This window comes from Suhomyces tanzawaensis (assembly GCF_001661415.1).
Source record: "Suhomyces tanzawaensis NRRL Y-17324 unplaced genomic scaffold CANTAscaffold_4, whole genome shotgun sequence".
In the NCBI taxonomy this organism is placed as follows: Eukaryota; Fungi; Ascomycota; class Pichiomycetes; order Serinales; family Debaryomycetaceae; genus Suhomyces; species Suhomyces tanzawaensis.
Genome location: NW_017963639.1, coordinates 1,157,437 through 1,182,307, shown reverse-complemented (window position 1 = coordinate 1,182,307; position 24,871 = coordinate 1,157,437). Strand labels below are relative to the sequence as shown.

Here is a 24,871-nt window from a genome sequence, read left to right as displayed (position 1 = left end):
AGATTGATCTTCGCTGGTAAGCAATTGGAAGACGGTAGAACCTTGTCTGACTACAACATTCAAAAGGAATCCACTCTCCACTTGGTTTTAAGATTGAGAGGTGGTTTTTAATAAGTTAAAAAGTTAAGTCACTAATATATAGCAACTAATACAATTTTGACTATTAAACATACTAGAGTAGTATTTCATAAATTGCCAAAAGTGTAATGGAGCCTAGAGAAATGTTACATGTCTATAGTGATGTATATCAATTGAACAGCACAGACATATTTTTACAGAGCTACTGATCCTTCGTAATTTACTAGTCCCGTGAAAAATTGCTCCTGTCTAATATCAAACCTATATCGGATTACTTCAGTAATACTCTATTTAACTCGGTCCTGACCACACTGGAATTCTCACTTTCTCTAAACTTTTCTAATTCACGTAACACCTTGTCTGCTCTCTCGTCACCAAGTCTATGCAAGAACTTGGAAATGACACTGGAGAATCGAATAAACTGAATCTTCACCTTCTCAATACTATCCGAATCCAAGCACAGCAACAGCAATTGTGTCCAATTTTCAACCAACAAGTCAATCTCCTTACTATTTAAGGTTGGATATTTTGATGAACCATCTTCGGGGTTTACCAACACCAAAACCTTGCTTAACAGTTCATTGATTGCTATCTTACTTCTCCATGTGTTTTCAATAATCTTGGAATGGAAAAGAACTTTGGTCTGGGACAATATGAATTGGAGTAATACATGATTGAAGATGCCATTCGTTACGTAGAAGCTCTGAATCAAATTGTCAATAAAGGACAACTTTTTCTCCTCCAATTCAACATTCAACTTGGATGAGATTTTGGGCTTTAAATCCACATCCATAGCGTCTTCATCTTCTTCATCGGAATCGTAAACGTCGCCAATTTCTCCAAGATCTTCTTTGTAGTAGTTATCTTTGAGGACCTTGCCCATGATTTCAAGATATACTTCAATCACGTCTTCATTGTGAAAGTGATGGATGTAATGGCCAGCCAACTTAACGGCATGCTTCTGATATTCCTTATTTCTCCGTTTTATTTCGGTTATGACCACTCGGTCCACCTTCTCCCACAAATCGTCATCGTCTATGGAACTTTTTGCAATGATGGAGAACTTCACCAACGCTTCAAAGACAAACTCTTTACCATCCCAAGACTTACCCTTATTAGCTTCTATTAATAAATTGACCAATTCCAAGGATCCTTCTTTGGATACACTACTAGACTCTTTCAAGGAATCACTCAAATTAATGATCGACTTTGCAAGAATCTTTCTTATTTCGAAGCTTGAGGATTGGAAATACCTTCTTATGAAGCTCATAATCTCGTCAAAATACAATTTGATTCCATAATTGCTACCTGTAGTATTCTCCACCCATTCTCTCTCAAAACACTTCCTTACCTTCTTATTATCATCGAAACGCCCGATGTAAGCTAGAGGAAGGAAAGCGCTGGCAAAAAGATCAAACTTTTCCCCTGAGTACTTCGAAACAAACTCACTCGATGTAGCGGCAATTTCACGACCCTTTTCGTCCTCACTTTCAAAGTAAAGCTTGTTAATATGTGCTGCAAAGGAGACGACGGAGTCGATCGAAACAACCTTGGATAAATACCCCGCTGAAGCAGCATATGATGATACAATTGTTTCATTTTTGTCACTCATTTGACTAACACATACTTTCAATAATCGTTCACAGTATGGCTTAATAATCTCGGAATTCTTGGTAATCAAGTCAATGATGACCTTGGATCCGCAAACCTTCGATGGTAAGCCAACTGAAGATTTGATTGATGAAACCAAATGCTGAACCACTTCTTCTATAATGGACTCGTCTACTTGGTTAATCAATTTAGTGATAATATCCATCATTGGCGATCTACCCAAACTTTGAAGTCTTTGGCTATCGAGGTCATTTTGCTTGAGGTTGTACTTATCAGCATTGAGGATAATGTAATTGATTGCCTCGGGCTCCAAAGAGGACATTAAATTGATAAAGTTACCCAATAAAGTAGGGATGAATGGCTTGATGAAAGGACCCTTGGTTTCACACACTTTGAGAATGGTCTCTAAGGAAAAGTTCTTAACATCTTCAGAATCACTCATGAGACCTCTGGCTCCAAGAAGGAAAGGAATAAGCTTGTGAAGAACCATGGATGGACGAGACCCTTCAACATTAACCGAAGAGCCCTTGTCCGTTTTGATCATTCTAATCAAACTTGCAGTGAGCACTTTGCTTAACTTCTCACTTTCCTTTCTCACACTTTCTTTAATATCATCCATGACTCTGAAACACATGTTCCAGATTCTTTCTAAATGATCCTCATACCTCTCATCCAGTACCAACATCAACAAGTCCGCCAACCCAGAAGTGCTAGCCTGTCTAACTCTCCATTCTTTATTTCCCATACCACTCAACAATTCTTCTAAAATAATATCGAAGTTCTCATTAATGGTCTTGGAAGTATCCTTAAACAAACTATTCCAAATATCAATCATTGATTGCTGGACTGCACTGGATGGATCATATTTGTATCTGAAGAGCTTTGGTATTAATCTCGATGAGAGTTTGCTATCGTTATTCAAAAGATTATCCAATGAAGATTTAGATAAAATAGACCCTAATCCGAAAGCCATTCCTTTTCTTGACGACCACAAACTTGAAGTCTTTGCTAATGACATAAATTTATACACCAAACTTGGATCACCAACATCTGATGCCAAATTCAACACGTCTTTATAAGTGGAAACAGAATTGTCACCAACTTTGAACATATTTTCCTCGAACAACTCAGTGTCATGGTCAACAGAACCTGCAGAAGACTTAGATGCTGAGGTGGTATCAGTAAATGATTTTAATAAACCTTTGACTAATACCTCTTTGAGCTCAAAATCTCCCATTTCATAAACAATACTTAAACCTCTTGAAGCTGATTCTTGAACCAACTCATCTTTGTCCCCCAAAAATCTCATAAATGAGATATGTGCCTCAGTAAGCTTACTCTTGACAGATTGTAGATGGCCACAGTATTGTACCAAAGACAAGAGCCAAATACAGGAAGCTTTTCTTAACGACGGCTTTGTGTTTGCACATGATTTCAAGACACGATCCAATATGATCGGTAATCTTGACAAATCAGATGGGACAAACTCTACCTTTTCACCTTGAATATCAATCTGCCTCTCAAGTAGCTTGGATTCCCATCCAGCTGTAGCAATGACGAATGCTTCACCACTTGTGAATGTGTATTCGACCTGTTTCGATACGTGTGTATCATAAATCAATTGCTCGACGAGATTAAGATCCTCCAAGATTTCAATTGGGGGGTTGTTGTCTAGCTCAATAACCTTCTTTCCAAGTGCTAAAGCTAATGATGCTAAGGCTACCACTGACTTCTCGTCGCACTTTTTAACCTTTGGCCTAATTGCGTCGATAAACTTCTTGACATATTCCTCCATTTCAGGATTAATGATTGGCCCTAATGCTCCGTAGACTGAAAGTTGATCAATGCATTCAAGCACTACGGTATAGTAAGATGACTCCGTAATCTTCTTTAGGAGAATATCACAATACCTCTTCAAATAGTCAACCAGCACCAAGTTGATTCTCTTACGAAGTACCAACCTTGAAACAAGATAAGAAGTGGCTAAAAGACTGCCTCTAGTTTCCGAAACATCGTTCAAGAGCCCCCTTATCACATCATCATTATTCGCAGGGTGACTTGTGATAATACCGTAGGATTTGGCTACCTGGTATAGGGCTAAATCATTAGAAATTTTATCATTAGTGAGCTCTAACAATCTAGGAGCGATGGAGATCAGTTCCTCGACAACACTGGAAGGTGCTAAGGATATCAATTTCGAGAAGGTATCTCCGTATGATATATCTGAAGAGATATGCCCTTGATTATGTTGGCCATACAAAGCTTCAAATATTATCCCCAAGTAGACGGTAAATATCCCATCTTCTTTGGCCAACTTGGCAATTTCTTCGATTAATAAATCTCTAACTTGCTTGTCAACTTCTAATGCTTTATCCACCCTAACTTCCCATTCCCTATCAGGGACAACCACAGTATTCTTGCCCTTAATGGCCTGCATGATTAACACATGGAGACCAAATTGAATACCTTTCGATAAGCTTATAAATGATGAGCCTGCATCTTTTCTTCTGTGAATTTCGTTCTTGAAAACTTTAATGAAATCTCCAAATTGTGGGAATTCTACGACTGTTGTTTCACCTAAAAGTTCACTGGTGGTTTTAAAGTCCGTGGTGTTTGCGGACTGGAGTTGGTTGAACCAGTAAGGATGCAATCCTCGTAAAGCTTCTTCTGTCGTGTCCGATCTGTTTTCCTTGCCTGCACCAAGAATACAAAGTAATCTTGATTCAGCATCTTCAAAATTGAAGGTACTGTTAATATACTTTATGGAAATATAACGGCATGAGTGTAAATTGTCATTGTCAATGATATCTTTTGAGAGGTAATAGTGACCTAATTCTTTGATCTTCATTTTAACATCCAGAGATACACGGGGCAAATGGATGGTTAAATTCGATAATGCATCCTGAATTGTGGATCTCATGTCTGCAACTTCACCTTCAAGCGACTGGAATAAGAATTCGATATAGCTGGGATCATTCTTGATCAAATCAATATTGGCTCTCAAAATATTTCCTAATGCTTCGTAGTGCAACAGTCTTTGGCTTATGCTGGACGAGTAATTCTTCACTTGTGATGTATCCCTTTGTGGCCATCCTTCGGACTGGAGGTTTTCCTTGAGTTTGAGCGCCATGGACTTGTTGAACTCTTCCAACACATGGCCGGAACCTGATGCAAATTCAGAGTTATTCAAACCAACCCATTTGATGAATTGGACAGTACTTTGTTTCAACCTGACATAATCTGAGGATAACCCTACCGAGGCAATTTGAGATATTTGGTCACTGGAAGTAACGAATTTACTCTTGGAAAAGATTTGTACAATTTTGTCTTGTAGAGTCGACTTTACTGGAGGGGTGTCATTAGTTCCCACGAACAACCTGATCAATTCATAAATGTACTCTTTGTTTTCAGGATCGGTATGCAACTTTTTGAATCTGATTTCACATGGATCTTTGATTGCAGAAGACGAGTCGGCCGATGCAATTAACAATGGGACACCCACGCTCGTATCGGCAAACCCAGCCTTCAAGAAATCAAGCAAAAGCACCTTCAAGGCATGAATCTCTTGGTTGGATTTAAAGGTGATTCCAGCATCCACCGTGAAGAACGAGCTTTCTTTCACACTCAACCCTGGCGTAGCAACGGGAGAGGCGGTAGGTTCAAGCATGAGAAACTTACCGATGATGCGGGCTAGAAACTTCTCGTCCTCTGGACGCTGGTCAAACCCGAGAAATGCGCCAATCGTCTCCTCTTGGGCACTTCCTCGCTCAGGCACCTTCCACGAGTCCAATAGCTTGCAGAGAATGTTGAACAACCGGGCAGAAACTTGTGGCGGGTACGTGTGGATGTTGCTGATGACCTTGGGAACCAATTGAGTCTTTTCTTCCGCAGACAACCGGTCAATGCCTCGCGAGACGAAGAGCAACGAGTACAACACCACTGAGGTGTTCAGGCCTGCTTGCGCAGGGTCACCGGAGGCCTTGACTTGCTCCAACAACGCCTCGATGGGCAATTTGATGGTTCTGGCAGCCGTGATCCGGGGAATCAAGTTCTGGATCACCTTGAAGATGGCGTTTCTGACTGCAGCATGAGGACTGGCGAGCTTCAAGAGAAGCGGAGCCAAGTAGAGCTTGAGCGACGCTTCAAGCTGGGTGTCGTTTTCGGCAAGAGCTATTCGAAGCTCTACCTTGTTGATGAGGGAAAGCTCTGCTTCAGACATGGTGATTTGGGGAAAGAACTGGTGGTGGCAACATTTGCCTCTGGTGATAATGGCGCCGCGACTCCACGCGCGAAGCGAAATGCGAAATCACGAAATGAAATTATACGGGAAGTTGCCCTGGGTGTAAGTTCTAGGGTGAAGATACGACTATGGCCCTGCTCTCGTGTATCTCCCCGGATAATGTACATGTATCTTTTATTTGTGTGAAGAATTATTGAATATTGAAAATTTTCCGTGGCAATATTGTTATAACAATTATTGCAAATGCGATACTTATATTCCTATGGTTGTGGGCTAGCTGAGCCAGAATGGACTCAATTGTCTTATTTTTGGTATTTAATCAAGATTACTTGGTGAAATCTTTGAACTCCGAGCCTTGTGCAATATGAAAACTACTAAATTTAATGCAATTGATATCGTGTTTGTTGGGGGACGCTCGATAAATTAATAGGCAATATATGGGTATTTACAAAGCATAGGTTTTACCAGGTATATGTAAGTGTACCAGTTTATGGATTGTTTTTTTGAAATAAAAAGTTCATCAATTATTTTAAAACACCCAAACTATACTTCCCTGTTGTGGATTGTGCTAAAAGTAAATTTGACTTATCTTTCTATGGCAACTGAAAACAACCAAATATGTGCTATTAGATCTTCGCAGATTCTCTCAAAATCCTGGCTTCAAATGAATATCTTCGGTATTCAAACAGGCTCAAGATGTCGTGCAATTGACGGTGAAATTACCTCCATTACTATCGCCAAATCCAGAAAATCTACAAGGACCTCCGGAAAATTAGGAGCTATCCATCATTGTTTCTATCTATATCTGCTACCACAATAACTGGTGTCCAAGCACTCTCTAGTCTCTTGGAATAATTTTTGCTAGCTTCTATTCCAGAACTACTTATTTTGATTTGCACCCATTTGTGCTTGTGGGTACTCCATATTTCTCTTCTCCAGTTGAATCAGTACTGGCCATAATCCGCCGCCACCTCACAGCTGACTTCTATTTTACTGCTACACATGCTACCTCAATCGTCTATTCTATCCTAGGCTGTATCATGTTCATGTGTTCTTGTACTCTCTCAAAATCACAGGAACAGAGGATGGAGGTAATGCACCCAACTCAGTAACAACCTTCTTAATGTACTCTGGTGGAGTCAAGTCGTACATCACGTTCAAAATGTTCAAACTAGGCATGTTTCTCCAGTCCTGCAATGGCGACTTGTTGGTGTCTTGAACTTCCTTGACTTCGTTTGCTTGTCCCTTCTTGGTAGGCTGCTTGGTCTTGGTGTCCTTGGACTCGGCCTCGCATTGTTGAATGAACTGTTCCAACGCAAACGACTTCTTTTGTGGTGGCTTCTTGGAATTGATATCCTCGATCAAGTCATCGCAGTCAGCCAATTCGTTGTTGGTCACCGAGTCCAATTGCACCTTGTCAGAAAACTTGATGGACTCACAACAGGTCAACACAGGAATGTTTCTGGTGTGGCACATCATGGCAATCAATCCGGTACCAACCCTGGAGTACAATCTGCCGTTGGACAACATGGCATGTACACCCAAGAATGCACAGTCGACATCCTTCAATATGGTGGACGACAACGAGTTGATCAATACATAGGTGATCTTGATGTCTTGGGTGATGGAAACCCCGTTTTTGGTGGTCTTCACCAAGTTGTTCAACAACTTCTTACCTTCGAAAAGAGGTCTGGAGTCCACTACGATCAAGTTGAACTTCTTGTCCTGCTCGAGAACGCAGTACTTGAACAAGTCTTCCAACACTTGCGAGTGGCCAAAGGTAAGGACGTTGGATCCGTTGGTGATGTGGTTGGCAGCATAGGTAATGATCAATTTGTCACTCAAATCGATCTTGTCTCTGATGAAGTCGTCAATAGACTGGCACAAGCTGTCTTTGGCCTGCTGGTCGGTGGTGTCGATGGAGATGTGACTGATTTCTTGCTTTAACCACCTGATGGCATTTCCCATGGAGATGGACAAAGGACGCGCCGTCTTCAAGTACTCGATCTGGATGGACAAGTGTCCTGTCAAATGTCTTGTTAATGTGGTGTTGGCGGGTGTTTGGTAGTCCTGGATCACCCTCTTGAACACCTCCATCATGCTTCTCAATCTTGGTATGGACCCCACGATCTTGAACGACGAGTACTTCAAGGTCAACGAGAGGATCGATGGGTGCACAAGGTGTGATATAGATGGAGAAGAGGCGTTTCTTTGTTCTCTGGTTTCCAAGTGGCTGAACAAACTGGGCACCCTGTTCTTGGTGCCATTGTCCTTGATTAGTGTCTGGTTGAGCTGCTTCTTGAGGTTTGTGTTGGTAGCAGCCTGCTTCTTCTTCTCGATCTTTTGTTGGGCAATTTGGGCCTGTTGTTCAGGGCTTATTCCAATGGCTTCCTTTTGGGCGGCTCTTTTGGCTGCCTTCTCCTTCTTCTTAAGTTCTTTGAGTTCTTTGTTGGAGAGTTTTTTGGGATCGACCGCATCGGCAGTCTTGTTGACTTCTGCCTTTGGTGCCTCGACTTGGGGCGTAGCTTCCTTTGGTTCAGCCATGGTGGTTGTGGTGGTAGAAGTGATGAGGATGGTGATCTAAATTTTTGAGGTCGTGAAGCGAGCGAAAATTGAGTACCAAATAGCATGAGAATACTTTTCCAGTAGTTGTGGAGAGTATTCTAGCTGGATTTTAGGGAGCACCTACTGAAATGGTGTATATTGTAACTACTGGACTAGTAAATGGAACTACTGACCGAATATAAGGAATAATTTGAGCCATTGGACACTTGTTTTCTTAATGGAGTAAATACTATTAATTTGGTGATATTATTGCGCTGCACCGCTGCCACTATCTGTACTGGCTATCGAGATCCTGTGCCTTGCTTAGGATTGTTTTCATCCAACTGGAAAAAAATCTCGTCTTGACTAGTACTGAGCTCGACCCATACTGTTTTCTATATTTGTAGGGCTTTCAAAGGTATCTGTGAATTTTAGAAACTATCTTTCTTCCACTAGAAATATTTAATTGAGGTATCTAAAGAAAACTGAAGAGGTTATGCTAGTCACCGTTTCGGATAATCCATATGTTTTGATTTCTCATAGCATTGAATCTTCTAATGGAATACACGGTAGTTGGTGATTTGCAACTTTTTTTGAACATTTTGGTTTTTAGTCACTTTCTGAAACGGTTAATCGACTGGATATGACAATTTGGTAGAAACTGCGCAAAAAGGACCAATCGGAAAGCAATTTGGATAAGAGAGTCGATCAGCTCAGATTCAGAGCGTTGTGTACATTGTATGATATTAGTCCATCATACTAAAGACGATTCACATAAGTACAATGCTATAATAGTCTACAATAAGGACACCCACTTCAAAATTCTGCCAATGTCTTTGGGTATCTGTTAAGATATATAATGGTTTTTTTTCGTTTCACGTAAATTTTCTGATATGTGTTGATGCATTAATTTAGACATAGTCTATAAAATTCCGCTGGAAACAAAAGTCCAACATCATAATGGAACTCTGGTAATACCACCGGAGTTGTTGCCGGAAGCAATGACTATCATTGTTGCGACAACTCCCCGAATGTTCCTCTCTTTTTGGTGGTATCGTACAACCTGACAATCTTCTCCTGGTTTTGATTTTCAACTTGCGAGAAAGCAAATCCTCTCTGCTTCTTGATTCTCTGCACTTGTCTGACCTTTCTGATGGCTCTTTGAAACAATTCCATTCTAGGTCTATGGTCCTGGATGTTGTACTTTTGGATTTCTTGCACATAGTGGTAGCTTTCAGGGCTGTACCTTCTTTTGAAGTATTTCCACGCGAAGTCACGAAGCAAGCAAAGGACTGAAACTCCAAATACCATAGACCAGAAGGTCAAACTAGGATATGTGACACCGAGCACACCCCTGTACTCTTGCGAAACGTTGATGAGCGGAGCAATGGTGGCATATGCTGGAAGCCAACAAAGCCATAACACAAAGGAACCAGGAATGGCAATTAATGTAAATTTAGTCCACATGGTCACGACCAACCCAGCCTTACCCAAGGCTGTCAAAGTACAGGTAGTGTAAACTGCAGTACCCCATGCCCAATTATTGGTTAATTCGCCGCTCGAAACGCTATCCATATAACGGTAAATGAACATAGAACAAACAAAAATGATAGCAGAGTGGTAGAAACCATTGATGATCCAACCCCAGAAAATTTTCACATTGAAGAATTTCTTCTGCTGTCCCAATTGATACAATTGCGGATAACGATCCAACAACCTAGCACTGACAAACTGATCAAAAACCCCCATCACAAATGGAGGAAGTACAGTAAATAACACGTTGTAGAATGTCAAGGTCCAGGATTCAGCAATAGATTGACCAGAAAAACAGTTAGCAAAGACAAACCAAAACTGGGTCATGTACAACGTAATGTTCTTGTAGAAGGAATACAAAATAGCATTGGAAATACGCTGATATGACCATGCACCGTGGACCAACAAAAGCTTCTTCAAGTACTTGAACTGGCCAATCGAAACATCTGCACTTCTTGCGGCTTGCATACCTTCCTGTCCACTGATACCAACACCAACATGTGCTGCTTGAATCATCGAAACATCGTTGGCACCATCTCCAATAGCTAACAACAAGGATCCCTTCTTCTTTCTCTTGACCATTTTAACCACCAATGCCTTCTGTAAAGGTGAGACACGGCAGCACACAACTGCCTTGCATCTTGCACCTAATTGGATGAACAAATCCTCTAATTCTGGCTCCAAAGCAAAAGACAAAGAGTGGCCATCAATGATCAAGGCCAAGGAGCTGTCCAAGGATCCGTCCTCGCCATCGAACTGGTGTTCCTGGATTGCTGACAATTTTTCTTCCAAATTCAAACGAGTGTCTGCTTTGGTTTCTTCATTAATGATCAATAAGTTCATATCCTCACTCAACAATTTACAAGACATACCAATGTTAATGGCCGTTTCTTGTCTGTCTCCGGTCAAAACCCATATCTTAATACCAGCAGTTTGCAAGGTGTGAATGGTTTCCGGGACACCATCTTGTAACTTATCTTCAATTGCAGTAGCACCAAGAAGGAACATATCCTTTTCGATTTGTTCTGCAACTTCATCCAATTTGTCTCCTCTATTTTCCAAGGAAGTAGAAGCCTCGTAGTATCTTTTAGCCCATGCCTTGTACTCATCATCTGGCACAATTCTGGAAGCAATACATAAAGTTCTCAACCCCGAAGCTGCAAATTCTTCCAAATGACGCAATGTGGCCGTTACAAACGGCTGTGGCTCTTGCTGGGACAATCTTTCTAAGATCACAGTGTCTGCACCTTTACAGAACAATCTGATTATGCCATCTGGACATCTGAAAACTGCGGACATTCTCTTTCTGGTGGAATTAAATTCACAAATGTTCAATAATTCATACTCGGATTGCTCTCTAGACAAAACATTTTCAATGGTAACACTCTTGGGCTTACGAATGATGAACTTGTATCCCAATTCTGCTGCACCATCCACCAAAGCACCCTCATCGGGAGAAGCAGCTTGATACTTAATTTTTCCGGTACTTTCGTTGACCTCTGGAATAACAGTGTGGCATGTACTCAACAAGGTGAAAAACTCATTGATAATAGCGGACTGTTGCAGGGAGGTGTTAGCCAAGTCACTACGCATGTCGTCGAAGGTGTGGTACCCGATTTCGATGCCATCAACAATCTGGGGGTGCCCATCTTCGGGAATTTCTTCAATGTAGCATCTGCCACCAATGGAGCAACTCTTGAACTCCATGATGTTTCTTGTCAAGGTACCAGTTTTGTCACTGAATATGTAATCGATCTGACCCAATTCCTCAACCAACGAAGATGTTCTGACACCTGTAGGGGTATCTGTTTCCTCATCGTACATATCGAGATCACTGCCAATCATATAAGCTTGGTAGTATTTGATGATTTCAACAGTGACGAATAACGAAATTGGAACCAAGTTGGAGAATAAAATCCAGTAGGTCAATAAATCCTGGAAGAAGAGTCTGGCCTTGGAGACACCCTCCAAGTATAAGTATCCCAAGTTGTCACTGTCTACCTGGGTCTTGATAACGTTACCCATGGAAGAAACAAGGGCCAAAGTGATCAATACACAGAACAATGCGATAATCTGCAAGTTGATGATTCTTTCCACGTCAGTTTTTTTAATGGGTGTAGCTGTTGCATTACGCATCAATTTGGTTTCGTGGCCAGTGAAAACAACCACACCATGGATCCACTGGGTGTTTCTCAAGGTGGCACCTCTCAATAACAATTGTTCGGGACTCAACGGGATCTCACGGCCGTCGGGACCAAAGTTCTTCAAGTTACCTTCGTAGGTATACAACGAAGAGTTTGGCTGCTCGGAAACAATTTCTGCTTTGGACAACTCTTGGACCACGTCCCTTGGGTCGACCAAAGAACTGGTTTCCACCGTGGCTTGCTTGATTTTCAAGTTGGTTTCACCGTCCAAGTTGGCCGTTTCGATGTAGCACAAGCCTTCGGGTTCTGACGAGCTCAAAAGCAACAAGTCTGCAGGGAAAGGCTCCTCGTTATTCACTCTCACCACGTCTCCAACTTGTACCTGAATCCATTTTTTCAACACAAACTGTCCCGTGGACGGATCCAACACCAAAACACGAGTTCGATTCAAGTCACGGTCAGCATTTGCTCTCTTGATGTCTTCGGAGATCTCCTTGATGGCAGACACCAACAACACGATGGTCAAGGTCCCGATGGTGGTGAATCGGTTTGTGGGGGAGACGTGGGGCACTTGCTGGATGATGGAGGTGAAAAGGAAGAACAAGTTGGCATATTTGCTGAACTGCTCAAAGAGGAACTTGGGAATGAACGTGGCGAAGTTGTATTTGGTGGTGGAGATGTAGTTGCCAAAGTACCCAAATGCTCCGTTGGCCCCCTGGTTCATGATGAAGATCTGTCTGGGTCCCCGGGTGTCGACGGCTGGGATGTTAGATGGGTTACGCGAGCTGAACGGGAGCTTGGACTTGAAGCTGTTGTAGATGCGGCGGATGTCGAAGTCGGACTCTTTCTGGATGGCTGGGCCCTGGTTCATGTCAATGTATTCGGAGTTGCTGCGTTTGTTTCCGAAGAACCCTGGCTTCTCCTTGGCCTGGTTGGCAGTGTTGAGTAACGGCACCTGTCTGCCGCTGGAATTGGTGCCGGTGGCTGTGGTGTCGTGTTCGTACTCTTCGTCTGATAACACGAAGTGGTCGTCAAACGGGTCGTACGCCGATTTGGGTGCACCTGAGTATGCCTGCTGGCCACTGTAGGAGCTGTAGGGGTTTTCTGGGTCGGCGAACGGCGTCGTTTGGGCAGAGGAACGGCCATGTGAGGTTTCGTAGTTGGGGTGATGTGTCGGGTTGGCTGGAGTATGGTTGTCCAATTCCAAGTCTATAAGGTCACCTGAACCGGCGAACGGGTTGGTGGAGGGCTGGCCGTTCTGGTGGCCATTTCCAGAGTAGTTCCCATACGACATTGGGGGAGATGGAGAATGGCGGTAAAGGAAGGTTCGTGTTATTTTTGTTAGGTGGTTGGTGATCGGTCACGTGTGGGTGTGCTGCGGATCAGCCGCACCTGTGTTAAGTGGAGGCGTGATGGGAATGTTTGATCCAATGTCTGGGAAGGGAAGGGGTAGGTGAGTATATTATTATTAGGGTATTATTATAAGCGAGGGAGTGGTAGCAGGTGTTTCACGGGGATGTGGCCTTTAAAACTCATTTTGATAAAACTAGAACTTAATTTCCTCTTAGGTAATAATACTGCTTATGCTTAAACGAGGGTGCTGAACTAAACTATTCTTTCCTTTTTGGGCAGATGAATGTAGCAGTGTGAATCATGAAAGTTACATAGTTATGATGATTTAGCCCAAATCATAGTGAACGCAATAATAAGAATGATTTTCACCTTAGAATATCTTCGAACGTTCAAAGAGTTAATAACGCAGGGACGGCCGCTGGATCGTTTCCAGGAACCATAGTTCGAGCAGAAAGAACTACAATAATTAATAGAAATGGAAACATCCGTACTTCACCACTCTGGTTTCTCCAGCCATCTCCTACAACTAATCAAGCCCACCCTTCTTATCAGGTGTGTTCTACAATTAGCCCACCTGCCCTGTACCGGATCAGTAAGTCGCGCCCACCCGCGACATCGTTTTTCACCTGACTCATAGTCTCCACATTCTTCCCTATCATCGCCAGCTACTCCTCCAGACCATGGCCGAATCCATAGCAAAGTCGGCAAACGCCGCCTTCAGTCTCCTCAAGACCCTCTCGAACGATCAGAGAACAGATGCCTTGACCAAAATCCACGCTGCGTTGCAGGCAGGCAAGGACGACATCTTGAAAGCCAACAAGATCGACATGGAAAACGCAGAACAAGCAGGCCTCCCCTCGTCTCTCATCAAGAGATTGGACCTCTCCAACAGTGGCAAATTCGACAGCATGTTGCAGGGAATCTTGGACGTGGCACGGCTCGAGGACCCAGTGGGTAAAGTCACATTGGCCAAGAAGTTGGACGAAGGCTTGAATTTGTACCGGATTTCAGCACCTATCGGGGTTCTTTTGATCATCTTCGAGTCACGTCCCGAGGTCATCGCCAACATCACTGCGTTGGCCATCAAGTCGGGCAATTCTGCCATTTTGAAGGGAGGAAAAGAGTCGTACCAGACATTCAAGATCATGAGTGAAATCGTCTCATCAACCTTGCAAGCCCAGACAGCCGTTCCCAGCGACGCCATCCAGCTCATCCAGTCGCGTAACGAGGTGGGGGACCTCTTGCTGCAAGACCAGTACATCGACTTGGTGATTCCCAGAGGCTCCAACGAGCTTGTCAGAAACATCAAATCCAACACCAAGATCCCCGTCATGGGCCATGCTGACGGAATCTGCTCGATCTACGTGGACCAGGACTTCGACGTGGCCAAGGCCACCCGAATTGCCGTAGACTCCAAGACAAACTACCCTGCTGGGTGCAACGCAGTCGAACAGTTGTTGATCCACAAGAGCATCGACGATGCCAAGGTCCAGGCCGTTGTTGGAGGCCTCGTGGACGCTGGCGTCACTGTTCACGTCACTCCGGAAGTGAAGGCCAAATTGGGTAGCTTGAACCAGGACTACGTCGTGGACGTGGTCGATGACTCGTTCGACAAGGAATATTTGTCGTTTGATATCTCTGTCAAGTACGTGGACTCTGTGGAGGCTGCCATCGAGCACATCAACATCCACTCATCGAAGCACACCGACTGTATCATCACCGAGAACAAGGATACAGCTGATAAGTTCTTGAAGGCCATCGACTCGGCTGGAGTCTATTGGAACTGTTCCACCAGGTTTGCTGACGGTTTCAGATACGGTTTCGGTACCGAAGTCGGCATCAGTACCAACAAAATCCATGCCAGAGGCCCTGTGGGGTTGGAGGGTTTGATGAGCTACCAGTACCAGTTGAAGGGAGATGGCCACATTGTGGGCGAGTACGTTGGTGGAGGAGGCAACAAGTTGTATGTGCATGAGGATCTCTAGAGTGAATAAATGCGGCAGAGATGAGTAGAGGTAATTATTGTAATTCACGGTGACTTGCAGCAGGTCCGCTACGTGTGATGGTTACCAAATCAATCGATAGAGTAATTAAATAAATTGAACAGGCACTGTGCTACAAATAGGAGTGGGCCCAGATCTAGAAAGCCCGATAGACTAAATTAATTAAATTATTAATACTTCTATAAGTAGGAGTGAGACTGCTCTAGTAGAGAAACAGTTCAGTCGGTACTTACAGGTTCCAGTAAATTGTGTCAATCTCCACTGGGCCTTTGTGGGCATCCAAACGTTCACTCCTTCATTTATTTCTCCAAGTATCGGCAAGTTCGTTCTCGTATGCTCGTATTCGTAGCTTGAGATAATGACAGGAATATGCACTGTATTTTGTTTTCTATAGGTTCGCCTCAACCATCCTTTTCCATACAGTGATTTTGCCAACAAAAAAAACATTATACTTATACTTTATTTTCAAATCTACAACATCATACTTTGGAACCAAGTGAAGTATCCAATTCGTGGACTACGACATTTTTAGCCAAGATTTGTGGGATCGTCCAAACAAAATTATCAAAATTTCGCAGCCATCTCATGTAGATCAGAAAACTGTCATGCAAGAAATAACGAATACCTACCATGTATACTCAATCAGTATGGAGTCTAGCCACGTTAGTTTAGCGTCTGGAGTTGATTAAGTTGGTAAAAGAATATGCATCTTACTTAGTCCATTGAATCTATCGAAATATTCAAATTTTTTACAAATTTGTCAAATTTTCAGAGTATCATAAAATAACGTATGGTTCCATCGCCAGACTTGGATAGATATGTATTACCATTTTGAAGGGAGTCAATCGAAAAGCAACATGGCATGAACGTAACCACGGATTTAAGTACGCACAATGTTATTTTATCACTTGCAATTCTTTCTTCAACACCATTCTTAGAGATTGAGTATTGTTTTACATTGGTTTTCTGAATTTTTGTAATTGCTACATAACTACCACAAGCCGAGCAGTGCCATAAGACACCATTGGTATATACAAGTTCTCTGTGTATTTTCTGGTGCCACAGAGTTCAGGAAAGTATGGCAAATCTCATCACCATCAAAATTGGTTTTAGCTGAGTTCGATTTGCGTTTCTTTTGACTTTCACCAAAACAGTAGATGGCTGAAATCCACTCATGAAGGTCTTCCAGCCTCATTTATAGTTCCATTTTCAAGAACGATGCTACTTCTCACACACTACCTTGACGAACTCGTCGTAGTCTTTGGGTGGGAAGTCTGGGAAGTACTTGATGATATTGTCCACGTATCTGAACCTGTTGTCGTAGGGCGGAGCCGAGCTGGCGGGAATCAAATCGACTTCGCTCCACTGCTTCAAACTGAAGAAATCCGTCAAGGTCTTGATCCAGTTCATTCTGGTGTCGATGCTCACCAAATCATCGTCTATCACGATGGTTTCGCGGAGTCTGGACCGGATGAGCCCCAAGTTCTCCACTGCATGGTTCAAGTCGATGCCCTCGAACTCTTTGGCGATGTTATCCTTGATCAATTTGGACAACCGTGGCGACTTTCCGTTGGTGGAGATCATGATCTGGAGGTTTTCTTGGTTGAACATCGACCCGAAGTAGAAGTCACACATGGGTGGTTTATCGGCGATGTTGACTGGCAATCGCAAGTACTTGCACTGGTAGTAGATATTGGTGGACAACTCGTAGTCATCGATGCAGCAGCAAACGATGGCAAACGTCTCGTTCTTGACCTGGTGGTCGATCTGAGCGTAGTTTTCGGGTCCAATCGTATCAATATCGGCAATGGTGTGGTGGATGTTCTCGTAGATGGTCAAGTCTGGCGTCTGGTACTCACGACGAATGAGCTTGAAAAGCTGTCTCTTTTCATGCAAAGCGACGATTTCAGGATGAATATCTCTGGAGCCAGCCACAACCGTGATCTTGGCTTGTGCACGGATGAGATGGAGGATTCTGCTCAAGGCGACTTCTCCAGAACCGATCACCAAACAGTGTTTGTCTCTGACCTGCCAGGCCAAAAGAAGAGAGCCTTTCGTTTCCGAGGCAGAGCCATTGACAGGGGTCTTGGATGGAGCAGGAGAGGGAGTGGACTGAGCATTGGGAGCGTCGCTGAGGGATAGCTCCAGGAGCTGTTCGATAGCAGTCATGGTGGTGAAGTTATTGGAGTGGTGGCACGTGAAATAGGCGAGAATGGTGGGGGAGAGTTGGATAGGCTAAGCGAGGGAATATGAGGAGGGGCAGGGGGAGCTGGGCAGGAGGAGTAGGGGAGTGATAGATAGTCTAGGATGACCTGCTGGGCCGTTGGGATGATCAACTGGGCTAAAATCCTACAGGAACTCAGAAGACCTCATATCACGTGACCGTAAATGCCCGGGTCTTCGACCACGACCTACGGGGCCGGTAGTTGGATGGGGTGGATGGGATTCGGCCAGGATGTAGAGAGCGTGCTGAAGTATTGGTTAGCATTGCCAATTGGTCCGTTTTCAAGGATGTCACCCGCTTGGGGCACGGGTGCTGGTGGTGACCCAGGTGGCCGGAAGTCGCAAAACACGTGCGGACACTTCCGAGGGCAAATCCGGATAAATGGTCCGATACAAGAAGTTCAGCCAAATAGCCAATGGGTTACAGCGGAGAGCGGATCTGTGGTAATGGTGGGAAATCAAAGTGGCGGGTGGAAATTGCCGGGTCACGTGACCACAGTCACGTTCTAATATCCGTTGCGTGCGCTATCTTGCGTTAGCCACTAACGCAAGGCCTAGCCGAACTAGCCTAGCGATTGCGCCATTGTCGTGCTGTCAGGAGCAAAACGGTAAAGGCCACATCCAGCCCCACGGGCCCCACTACCGTCAGGCAGCAGCACGGAGGTTTCTTCTCCTCCCGGGCCAGCTTCTCCTCCCGTCTCCTCCCGTCTCCTCTCACCTCCTGCCCTCTCCTCCCTCGTAAACGCCACGTGACGCCCCGAGATCCAGCACCCTGTCTGAATCACCTGCCCCGCGGTGACTGCTGATCGGCTGCGAACCGCGTGGGTCTTCCGGAGGAGAGCCACTGGCACGAGGGCCAGCGCCTGTCAAACCGCCAAACCCGGTATTTCCGCTGGGTTTTCCCCACCACCACCTCCAAACCCGCTATTCCCGCTGGGTTTTCCCCACCACCCACCACCACTTGCACCACTGCCACCACCTCCACCCTGATCGTTCTGGCGCTCTCCCATTACCTAATCTAGCAGCGTAATCACCGAGAAAAAAACGAAAACCATCCACTGGCGCCAGCCAAATGAGCAAGAACTGATTGAGTCTTTCTTCCCCAGTGCATCAAGTCGTCCCATAGTGCACCCACCAGTCAGTCGGCCCAACCCTCACAGCGCCGCCTTCCACCTCCCGCAATCGCCACTCGCCTAGCACCACCCAGTCGCCACCTCCACTTGTTCTCCAGGAATTCTTCCCCGGTACTTTCTGGCCATGCCTCCCTACAATAACACCAGAACGGAAAGACGCAAGTCCATGGCGGAACGCAGACCGTCGGTGTCGTACACGCCTCCCGTGATTCCCCACTTGGCCGGGTTGGAGAAGCCCCAGGACCACAGTCTCAAGATCGACCAGTGTGACGTGTTGATCATGGGCACAGGACTCGTCGAGAGCATCCTTGCCGCTGCGTTATCGTGGCAGGGCCTGTCTGTGTTGCACATCGACACCAAGAGTTACTATGGTGACTCGTCTTCCACCTTGACAATCGAACAATTGAAGAAGTGGTGTATGGAGGTCAACCTGGGACGTATTCCCCACTTCCAGGACGCCCAGATCTACATCCCAGGCGGCAAGACCACCAACAAGTTCAACAGCAAGGACTACGGCATTGACTTGTCGCCAAAGCTCATGTTCTGCCGCTCAGACCTCTTGACTCTCCTCATCAGCTCGCGGGTCTACAAGTACTTGGAGTTCCAGAGCATCTCCAACTTCCACGTGTTCGAGAACGACGACTTCAACAAGCGCGTCACCTCGTCCACCACCAAGGAGGACATCTTCACTGATAAGTCCTTGAGCCTACTCACCAAGAGGTACTTGATGAAGTTCCTCAAGTTCATCCTCCAGGACAACAGCGACCCCGACAAGAAGAAGGTCATTTCCGACAACGCCACTACCCCCATAAAGCAGTTCTTGACGACCAGGTTCAACTTGGAGCCTCCCCAGGTCAACGAGTTGGTCTACTCCTTGGGCTTGTGTATCAAGGAAGACACCAAAACCCCCGAGGCCTTGGCCAAAATCAAGCGTTTCCTCGGGTCCTTTGATGTCTATGGCAATTTCCCCGTCATGGTGTCGAAATATGGTGGCCCAGGCGAAATCTCCCAAGGATTCTGCCGCAGTGCTGCAGTTGCTGGTACAACTTATAAATTGAACACGACATTGACCGACTACGACCCAGAGCTGAAGACTGCCAAGTTTGACGATGGAAGCAGAGTCAAGATAAACGAGAAGATTATCATATCCCCCACCCAAGTGCCAAAATTCTTACAGTCCGGCTACTCCGAAATCACAGACAACTTGCCCGTTTACAACATCACTAGACTTATAACAGTGGTCAGAAGAGATTGTAAGGAGTGGATGTCCGACCAAGAATCTTCCGCGGTGGTTGTTTTTCCACCACACTCCTTGCCCACCGATAACATCCACACAGTTCAAGTCATCATTCAAAATGGCGGCTCGGGAGTTTGTCCTGAAGGCCAATCCATCTGGTTCAGTCACTCCACCGAACCAGACCTTAACCGTGCCAAGACCGACTTGGAGGCTGCCTACGAAAAGATGGAATCCGCTCTTTTGAGGGAATCGTCGTCTTCCGATCTTGATGATGTGTTAGATGACACCGACTTTGTGGTCAATGCTCGTGGTAACCCTGTGGTAGCCAACTCCTTCAAGTTGGGTGAATCCTTGCAAAATTTTGTTCCAAAGGAGACTCTTGATGTTGTCTGTAAATTGGGATATGTTCAGAAGACATACATCAAACCAGATTTATCCAATGTATTCCATCCCGACGAAACCAACCAGAACGTTGTCTTGAAGAACCTTGCCGACGCAGCAAACGATATAGTATTCTCTAACATGCCTTCTTCTGAAATCAGCTACGACGGGATCATCAGTGAGGCCAAATTAATTTATCAAAGAATTACAGGAACCGATGATGATTTCTTTGACGTTGACTTTGAAGACGAAGATGGCGAAGAGGATCAATCCTATGCAACCGTCCAGGCACATAAGCCTTCTACCGGCGCCATTGGTGGTGTTGTTGGCGGCGGTCCTTCTTCCAGACCTACAGTTGTCAACGACGACCACGACATGAGTTTAGACAACGAAAACGCAATCGATGATGATAGCGACGACGGACATAAACCATTTGGCGCTGATGAGATGGAGTTGTGATGCAGAGCCATAAACGGTGTTTGATTTTGACTGTTTTGGCTTTGGTTTAATGGGTAAGGTGTTTGTCTTTAATTCTAGCTAATTTACTAGTATTTATATCGCAACGCGAAGATATTTAATTAGAATGGTGTAGGTTGTTGGTGGCTAGAGTGAGTTTGCACTGAATTTTGAATGGCCATGGAAAGGTGGGGTAAACACTTCTCGATGCTACCTCCAGAAATCCACCACTATTAATTTTCAAGTGTAATTATTTACCACTATTAATAATCAGTTGATCGAATCTTCTATTCGGTAAATTTCCTGGCCGTTTCAAGCTACGAATTATATAAATTGTATCATCCCAGATGTTTTCACCCGCTTATGAAACATGCATCTTCCCCCTAGACCGTAGCGATTGCTAACTCTTGGGATATCCCTTTGTCCGGTTATTAAGCACACGGGTTGCAAAAGCTTTCTGCTTACTCTGATTAGGTGCACCAGTGGGGAATAATGGAACATAAAACCACCGAATGCAATCCGATAAAAATGTACCAAAGGACACCACGTGCTATTTTAATTCTCTCCTACCAGCAGTCGACTCCAATAACCATCATCGGACATTCGTGGAACGACACACCATCAAGGTCCTGCCTTGTGGTGTTTCGCAGCCATGTCACGTGCCAAACACTCACCGCCCAACATCCAGGGCTCCAGCCCTAGCGGTTTTGTGGCCGCGAAATTTTCACTCCCACCATCGCCTGCGACAACATTTCACAACTTGTTCCTACTACTTTTATTTCGGTACTGAGCAGATCCACTGTCGAAGAAGTCTATACTACTACAAAATGTCTGACGTTGAACAAGAACAAATCATCGAAGAAGTTGCCGTTGAACAAGAATCCGGTTCCATCACCATCGAAGACGCCTTAAAGGTTGTCTTGAGAACCTCTTTGGTTCACGACGGTTTGGCCAGAGGTTTGAGAGAAGCCTCCAAGGCTTTGTCCAGAAGAGAAGCCCAATTGTGTGTCTTGTGTGACTCCGTCACCGAAGAATCCATCATCAAGTTGGTTGAAGCTTTGTGTAACGAGCCAGAAGAGAAGATCCCATTGATCAAGGTCTCTGACGCCAAGTTGTTGGGTGAATGGGCTGGTCTTTGTCAATTGGACAGAGAAGGTAACGCCAGAAAGGTCGTTGGTGCTTCTTGTGTTGTTGTCAAGAACTGGGGTGCTGACTCTGACGAAAGAAACATTTTGTTGGAACACTTCTCCCAACAATAAGTCTACGGCTTATCAAGGGATGGTAGTACTGTATATTAATATAATGCTATTAGTTCACTGGCCTTCGGGCATGTAGGATGTAGATGTGACCGAGTCTGGGTTTCATAGTGGGAGAAGCTGATGGAAAAGTGCATAACCACTAGTGCAAATTGCACGATATTCTCATTTAATTAATCTGGGTGCAACGGCGTATCAGAGAACGATGAAGAGTTACAGCTAGTGGATGATGGCTCTGGTCCATGTTAAAATGAATTTTATCTTCATATTTTAGCCCATTGAAGTTAATGAACTATCATCATAGTCATTGTATCTACTAATTCTTTAATATAATTGTACAATTGTGCTGTTTCCAATTCGGCTGATGTTAAAATCTCCAATCCTAGAACCGTGAGCAAGAGCAAACACATTCCATCCGTTATTGCTTAACCTACAGCTGCAATTCCTATATCTTCTCCATGTCTATGAATTCTGCCTGTAATACCGTAGTCCGCACTCAGAAATCGTAGGAGTTAGCACGAAGAGTTAGCACGAGCAGCTTGCACTCGCCCACTAATTAGTGAGAGAAACATTTTTACATGGGTTTCTAGTGACAGATTTGGAGCGTAGAGTGCGTGTTCTAGCGGGAGTTCTCGCTAACGCCCCCACTAGCACGACCAGTAGCGACAAGTTCGCGCCCCAGAACTGGCTGCAATGCGCGTAACATCCACAACAACAACAGACATCATGTCTGACAGACACCTACGAAAGGAAGCCAGAATCCGTGGCTCAGGGTACGTAGTATCTACTGGGAGGGGTGCATTAGACACAGGGTGCTTTTTCTGGGCCAAAAACGTCAAATTCGTGCTATTTTGTGCCTGTCACAGTTTACATGACTGGCATCTGAACTCTCTTTGGGACGTTCCGTCCCTCTTTCGATCATACTAACGCCAGACTGAGAAATGTACAGGTCAACGAGTTCCAAATCATCTCCAAGAGGAGAAAGTCCAGCTTGAAAAACCTCCAATCGGCCCTCATCAATAATGATGATCTTGAGAACCTACCCCGGCTACGTGGAAGAGCCTCGCTTTCCAGAGGAATACCATTGGCAGAGTCACTGGCCAACATCAAACCTGCAACTTTGAGGAAAGTCCTAGACTCAGCCGATTCCAATGAAGGCTACATCACACCAGCAAGCCAGATCAACCACGCCATCACCAACGACGAAATAGACTATCCAGATAACGATTCCAGCAACTTGGCGGTTCCAGGGTCTACTGAACCCCCCAAACGAAAGCCAGGACGCCCAAAAAAGCAGAAATCCAATAGGGGCCGTCCAAGAAAGATCAACGAGTCCTCACCCAGAGTCAAGATACGACCGGACGAGGGCAACAGTGTCCAATTCACGAAGTCATTGGTCCTCAAAAGGCTCCGAACATCCAAGCTCAAGATGAAGCTTGAATCACCACCTGGACCCTCCAAACAAGTCTCAACTGATCCTCAATCACCACTAAACTCCGTACATTCTCCAGATTCAACCCCACAAGAACCAAATTCCCCGGCTGAAATTCCACTTCCCACTGCTTCTGAGTCTCCAGCCCCCGAGTCTCCAGCCTCCAAAGTCAGTCGGATACGGTCCAACGTCCAGAAACGTCAAAGAGCATTAGCCAAGGATGTTCCTGTTCGTCAATCACCCAGACTCCGATCAAGGGTGCAAGCTCCTCTTACCCCTTCCAATCCACCAGTGCCGTTGTCCAAGAAGAAGAGAGGAGAAGCTCAAAAGCCACTCGTGGTGGATATCGAAAGACTAACCACCTACAAAGATCGTGATAAACGAACAAAGGTCCACACCTTGGATGTGTTGAAGCACTTGGTACAGGAATTTACACCCAGCAACAAACCAGCTACTGGAAAGGAGCTCATTTTACAGGACACATTCAAATTACATGTTAACCATCATTTGGATAGGTTGATGGATGCACATGCAAGCATCAATGAGATATCCCAGAAGATAGCCAGTTGTCAGCGGTTGAAAAACGAGGTCAGAAATAGCATATACGAGTTGAAGAAGAAACACAATGAAGTGGGAAACGACTTGAATAAAGTCAGACAGGAGTACAATAATAAGAAGAGGAAATTTGAAGAGAATAAAACTATCAATGCACAGCTTGAAGTGTTGAAAACGTTTGACACCTCCTCAGAGCCAAGATTGAGCGAATCCGTGCACAACGATTTGAGGGAGTTGAGGAGGGTGGTAAACCCTGTCTCGGGGATTTACGACAAGCTAATGGTTGTGAATGAGAAACTACAGTGTGTGGACAATATGGTACCAAATCTGTCTCGCTGAAAGGATTAATGTTGGATATTAAGAAAATTGATGACAGTGGTAGAAAAGATGGGAAAGAACCCATTACACTATCCTAAGCCAATCTTGTTGAAGGTATTAATATGTAATTTGGACCAAATAAGAGAACCAGGTGAATCGATTAATAAGTTAGATACATCACGATTACATCTGCATGTACCATTACAACCGTACTACTACTCTGGAGACCATCCGAAAACTGAATCGACCGATCCTTCATTAGTTCACATCTGAGTCAATCAGTAAATCAAACATTAGCTAGTGGACATTGTATCGTCCATAATTCAAGTTTTTGTTTCAGATGTATATTAGTAAAGAATACAAGACAGAGAAAT

At 44.6% G+C, this 24,871-nt stretch overlaps 8 protein-coding genes across 8 annotated transcripts; 4 read left to right on the top strand and 4 right to left on the bottom strand.

The window, feature by feature from the left end:
• Positions 1 to 259: 259 nt before the first annotated feature.
• On the bottom strand, positions 260 to 6,139 carry ECM29 (Ecm29p). Its single transcript, XM_020207734.1, has one exon. The coding sequence runs from the start codon at positions 5,906 to 5,908 to the stop codon at positions 350 to 352; it is 5,559 nt and encodes a 1,852-aa protein (XP_020064501.1). The 5' UTR covers positions 5,909 to 6,139; the 3' UTR covers positions 260 to 349.
• Positions 6,140 to 6,973: 834 nt separating this feature from the next.
• GCD2 (translation initiation factor eIF2B subunit delta) lies at positions 6,974 to 8,473 on the bottom strand (the record flags this gene model as incomplete). Its single annotated transcript, XM_020209888.1, has 1 exon — positions 6,974 to 8,473. The coding sequence occupies one exon, from the start codon at positions 8,471 to 8,473 to the stop codon at positions 6,974 to 6,976; it is 1,500 nt and encodes a 499-aa protein (XP_020064500.1).
• A 794-nt stretch (positions 8,474 to 9,267) lies between these two features.
• On the bottom strand, positions 9,268 to 13,900 carry CANTADRAFT_26331 (aminophospholipid-translocating P4-type ATPase). The gene has a single exon (XM_020207733.1). It carries the CDS (start codon positions 13,442 to 13,444, stop codon positions 9,482 to 9,484), a length of 3,963 nt encoding a protein of 1,320 aa, XP_020064499.1. The 5' UTR covers positions 13,445 to 13,900; the 3' UTR covers positions 9,268 to 9,481.
• Positions 13,901 to 14,088: 188 nt separating this feature from the next.
• PRO2 (glutamate-5-semialdehyde dehydrogenase) lies at positions 14,089 to 15,746 on the top strand. Its single transcript, XM_020207732.1, has one exon. The coding sequence runs from the start codon at positions 14,184 to 14,186 to the stop codon at positions 15,486 to 15,488; it is 1,305 nt and encodes a 434-aa protein (XP_020064498.1). The 5' UTR covers positions 14,089 to 14,183; the 3' UTR covers positions 15,489 to 15,746.
• A 981-nt stretch (positions 15,747 to 16,727) lies between these two features.
• Positions 16,728 to 17,675, bottom strand: MET8 (bifunctional precorrin-2 dehydrogenase/sirohydrochlorin ferrochelatase; the record flags this gene model as incomplete). The annotated part of the gene is made up of 1 exon (XM_020206784.1): positions 16,728 to 17,675. The coding sequence occupies one exon, from the start codon at positions 17,673 to 17,675 to the stop codon at positions 16,728 to 16,730; it is 948 nt and encodes a 315-aa protein (XP_020064497.1).
• A 1,311-nt stretch (positions 17,676 to 18,986) lies between these two features.
• Positions 18,987 to 20,939, top strand: CANTADRAFT_51399 (GTPase-activating protein; the record flags this gene model as incomplete). The annotated part of the gene is made up of 2 exons (XM_020209935.1): positions 18,987 to 20,796; positions 20,836 to 20,939. 2 exons carry the CDS (start codon positions 18,987 to 18,989, stop codon positions 20,937 to 20,939), a joined length of 1,914 nt encoding a protein of 637 aa, XP_020064496.1.
• Positions 20,940 to 21,763: 824 nt separating this feature from the next.
• On the top strand, positions 21,764 to 22,195 carry RPS12 (40S ribosomal protein eS12; the record flags this gene model as incomplete). Its single annotated transcript, XM_020209896.1, has 1 exon — positions 21,764 to 22,195. One exon carries the CDS (start codon positions 21,764 to 21,766, stop codon positions 22,193 to 22,195), a length of 432 nt encoding a protein of 143 aa, XP_020064495.1.
• A 723-nt stretch (positions 22,196 to 22,918) lies between these two features.
• On the top strand, positions 22,919 to 24,518 carry CANTADRAFT_22115 (uncharacterized protein; the record flags this gene model as incomplete). The annotated part of the gene is made up of 2 exons (XM_020206783.1): positions 22,919 to 22,965; positions 23,126 to 24,518. The coding sequence occupies 2 exons, from the start codon at positions 22,919 to 22,921 to the stop codon at positions 24,516 to 24,518; spliced, it is 1,440 nt and encodes a 479-aa protein (XP_020064494.1).
• Between the last annotated feature and the right edge of the window lie 353 nt (positions 24,519 to 24,871).

Coding starts and splice junctions, on each gene's coding strand:
- ECM29 (XM_020207734.1), bottom strand. CDS start 5,908: ATGTCTGAAGCAGAGCTTTCCCTCATCAACAAGGTAGAGCTTCGAATA.
- CANTADRAFT_26331 (XM_020207733.1), bottom strand. CDS start 13,444: ATGTCGTATGGGAACTACTCTGGAAATGGCCACCAGAACGGCCAGCCC.
- PRO2 (XM_020207732.1), top strand. CDS start 14,184: ATGGCCGAATCCATAGCAAAGTCGGCAAACGCCGCCTTCAGTCTCCTC.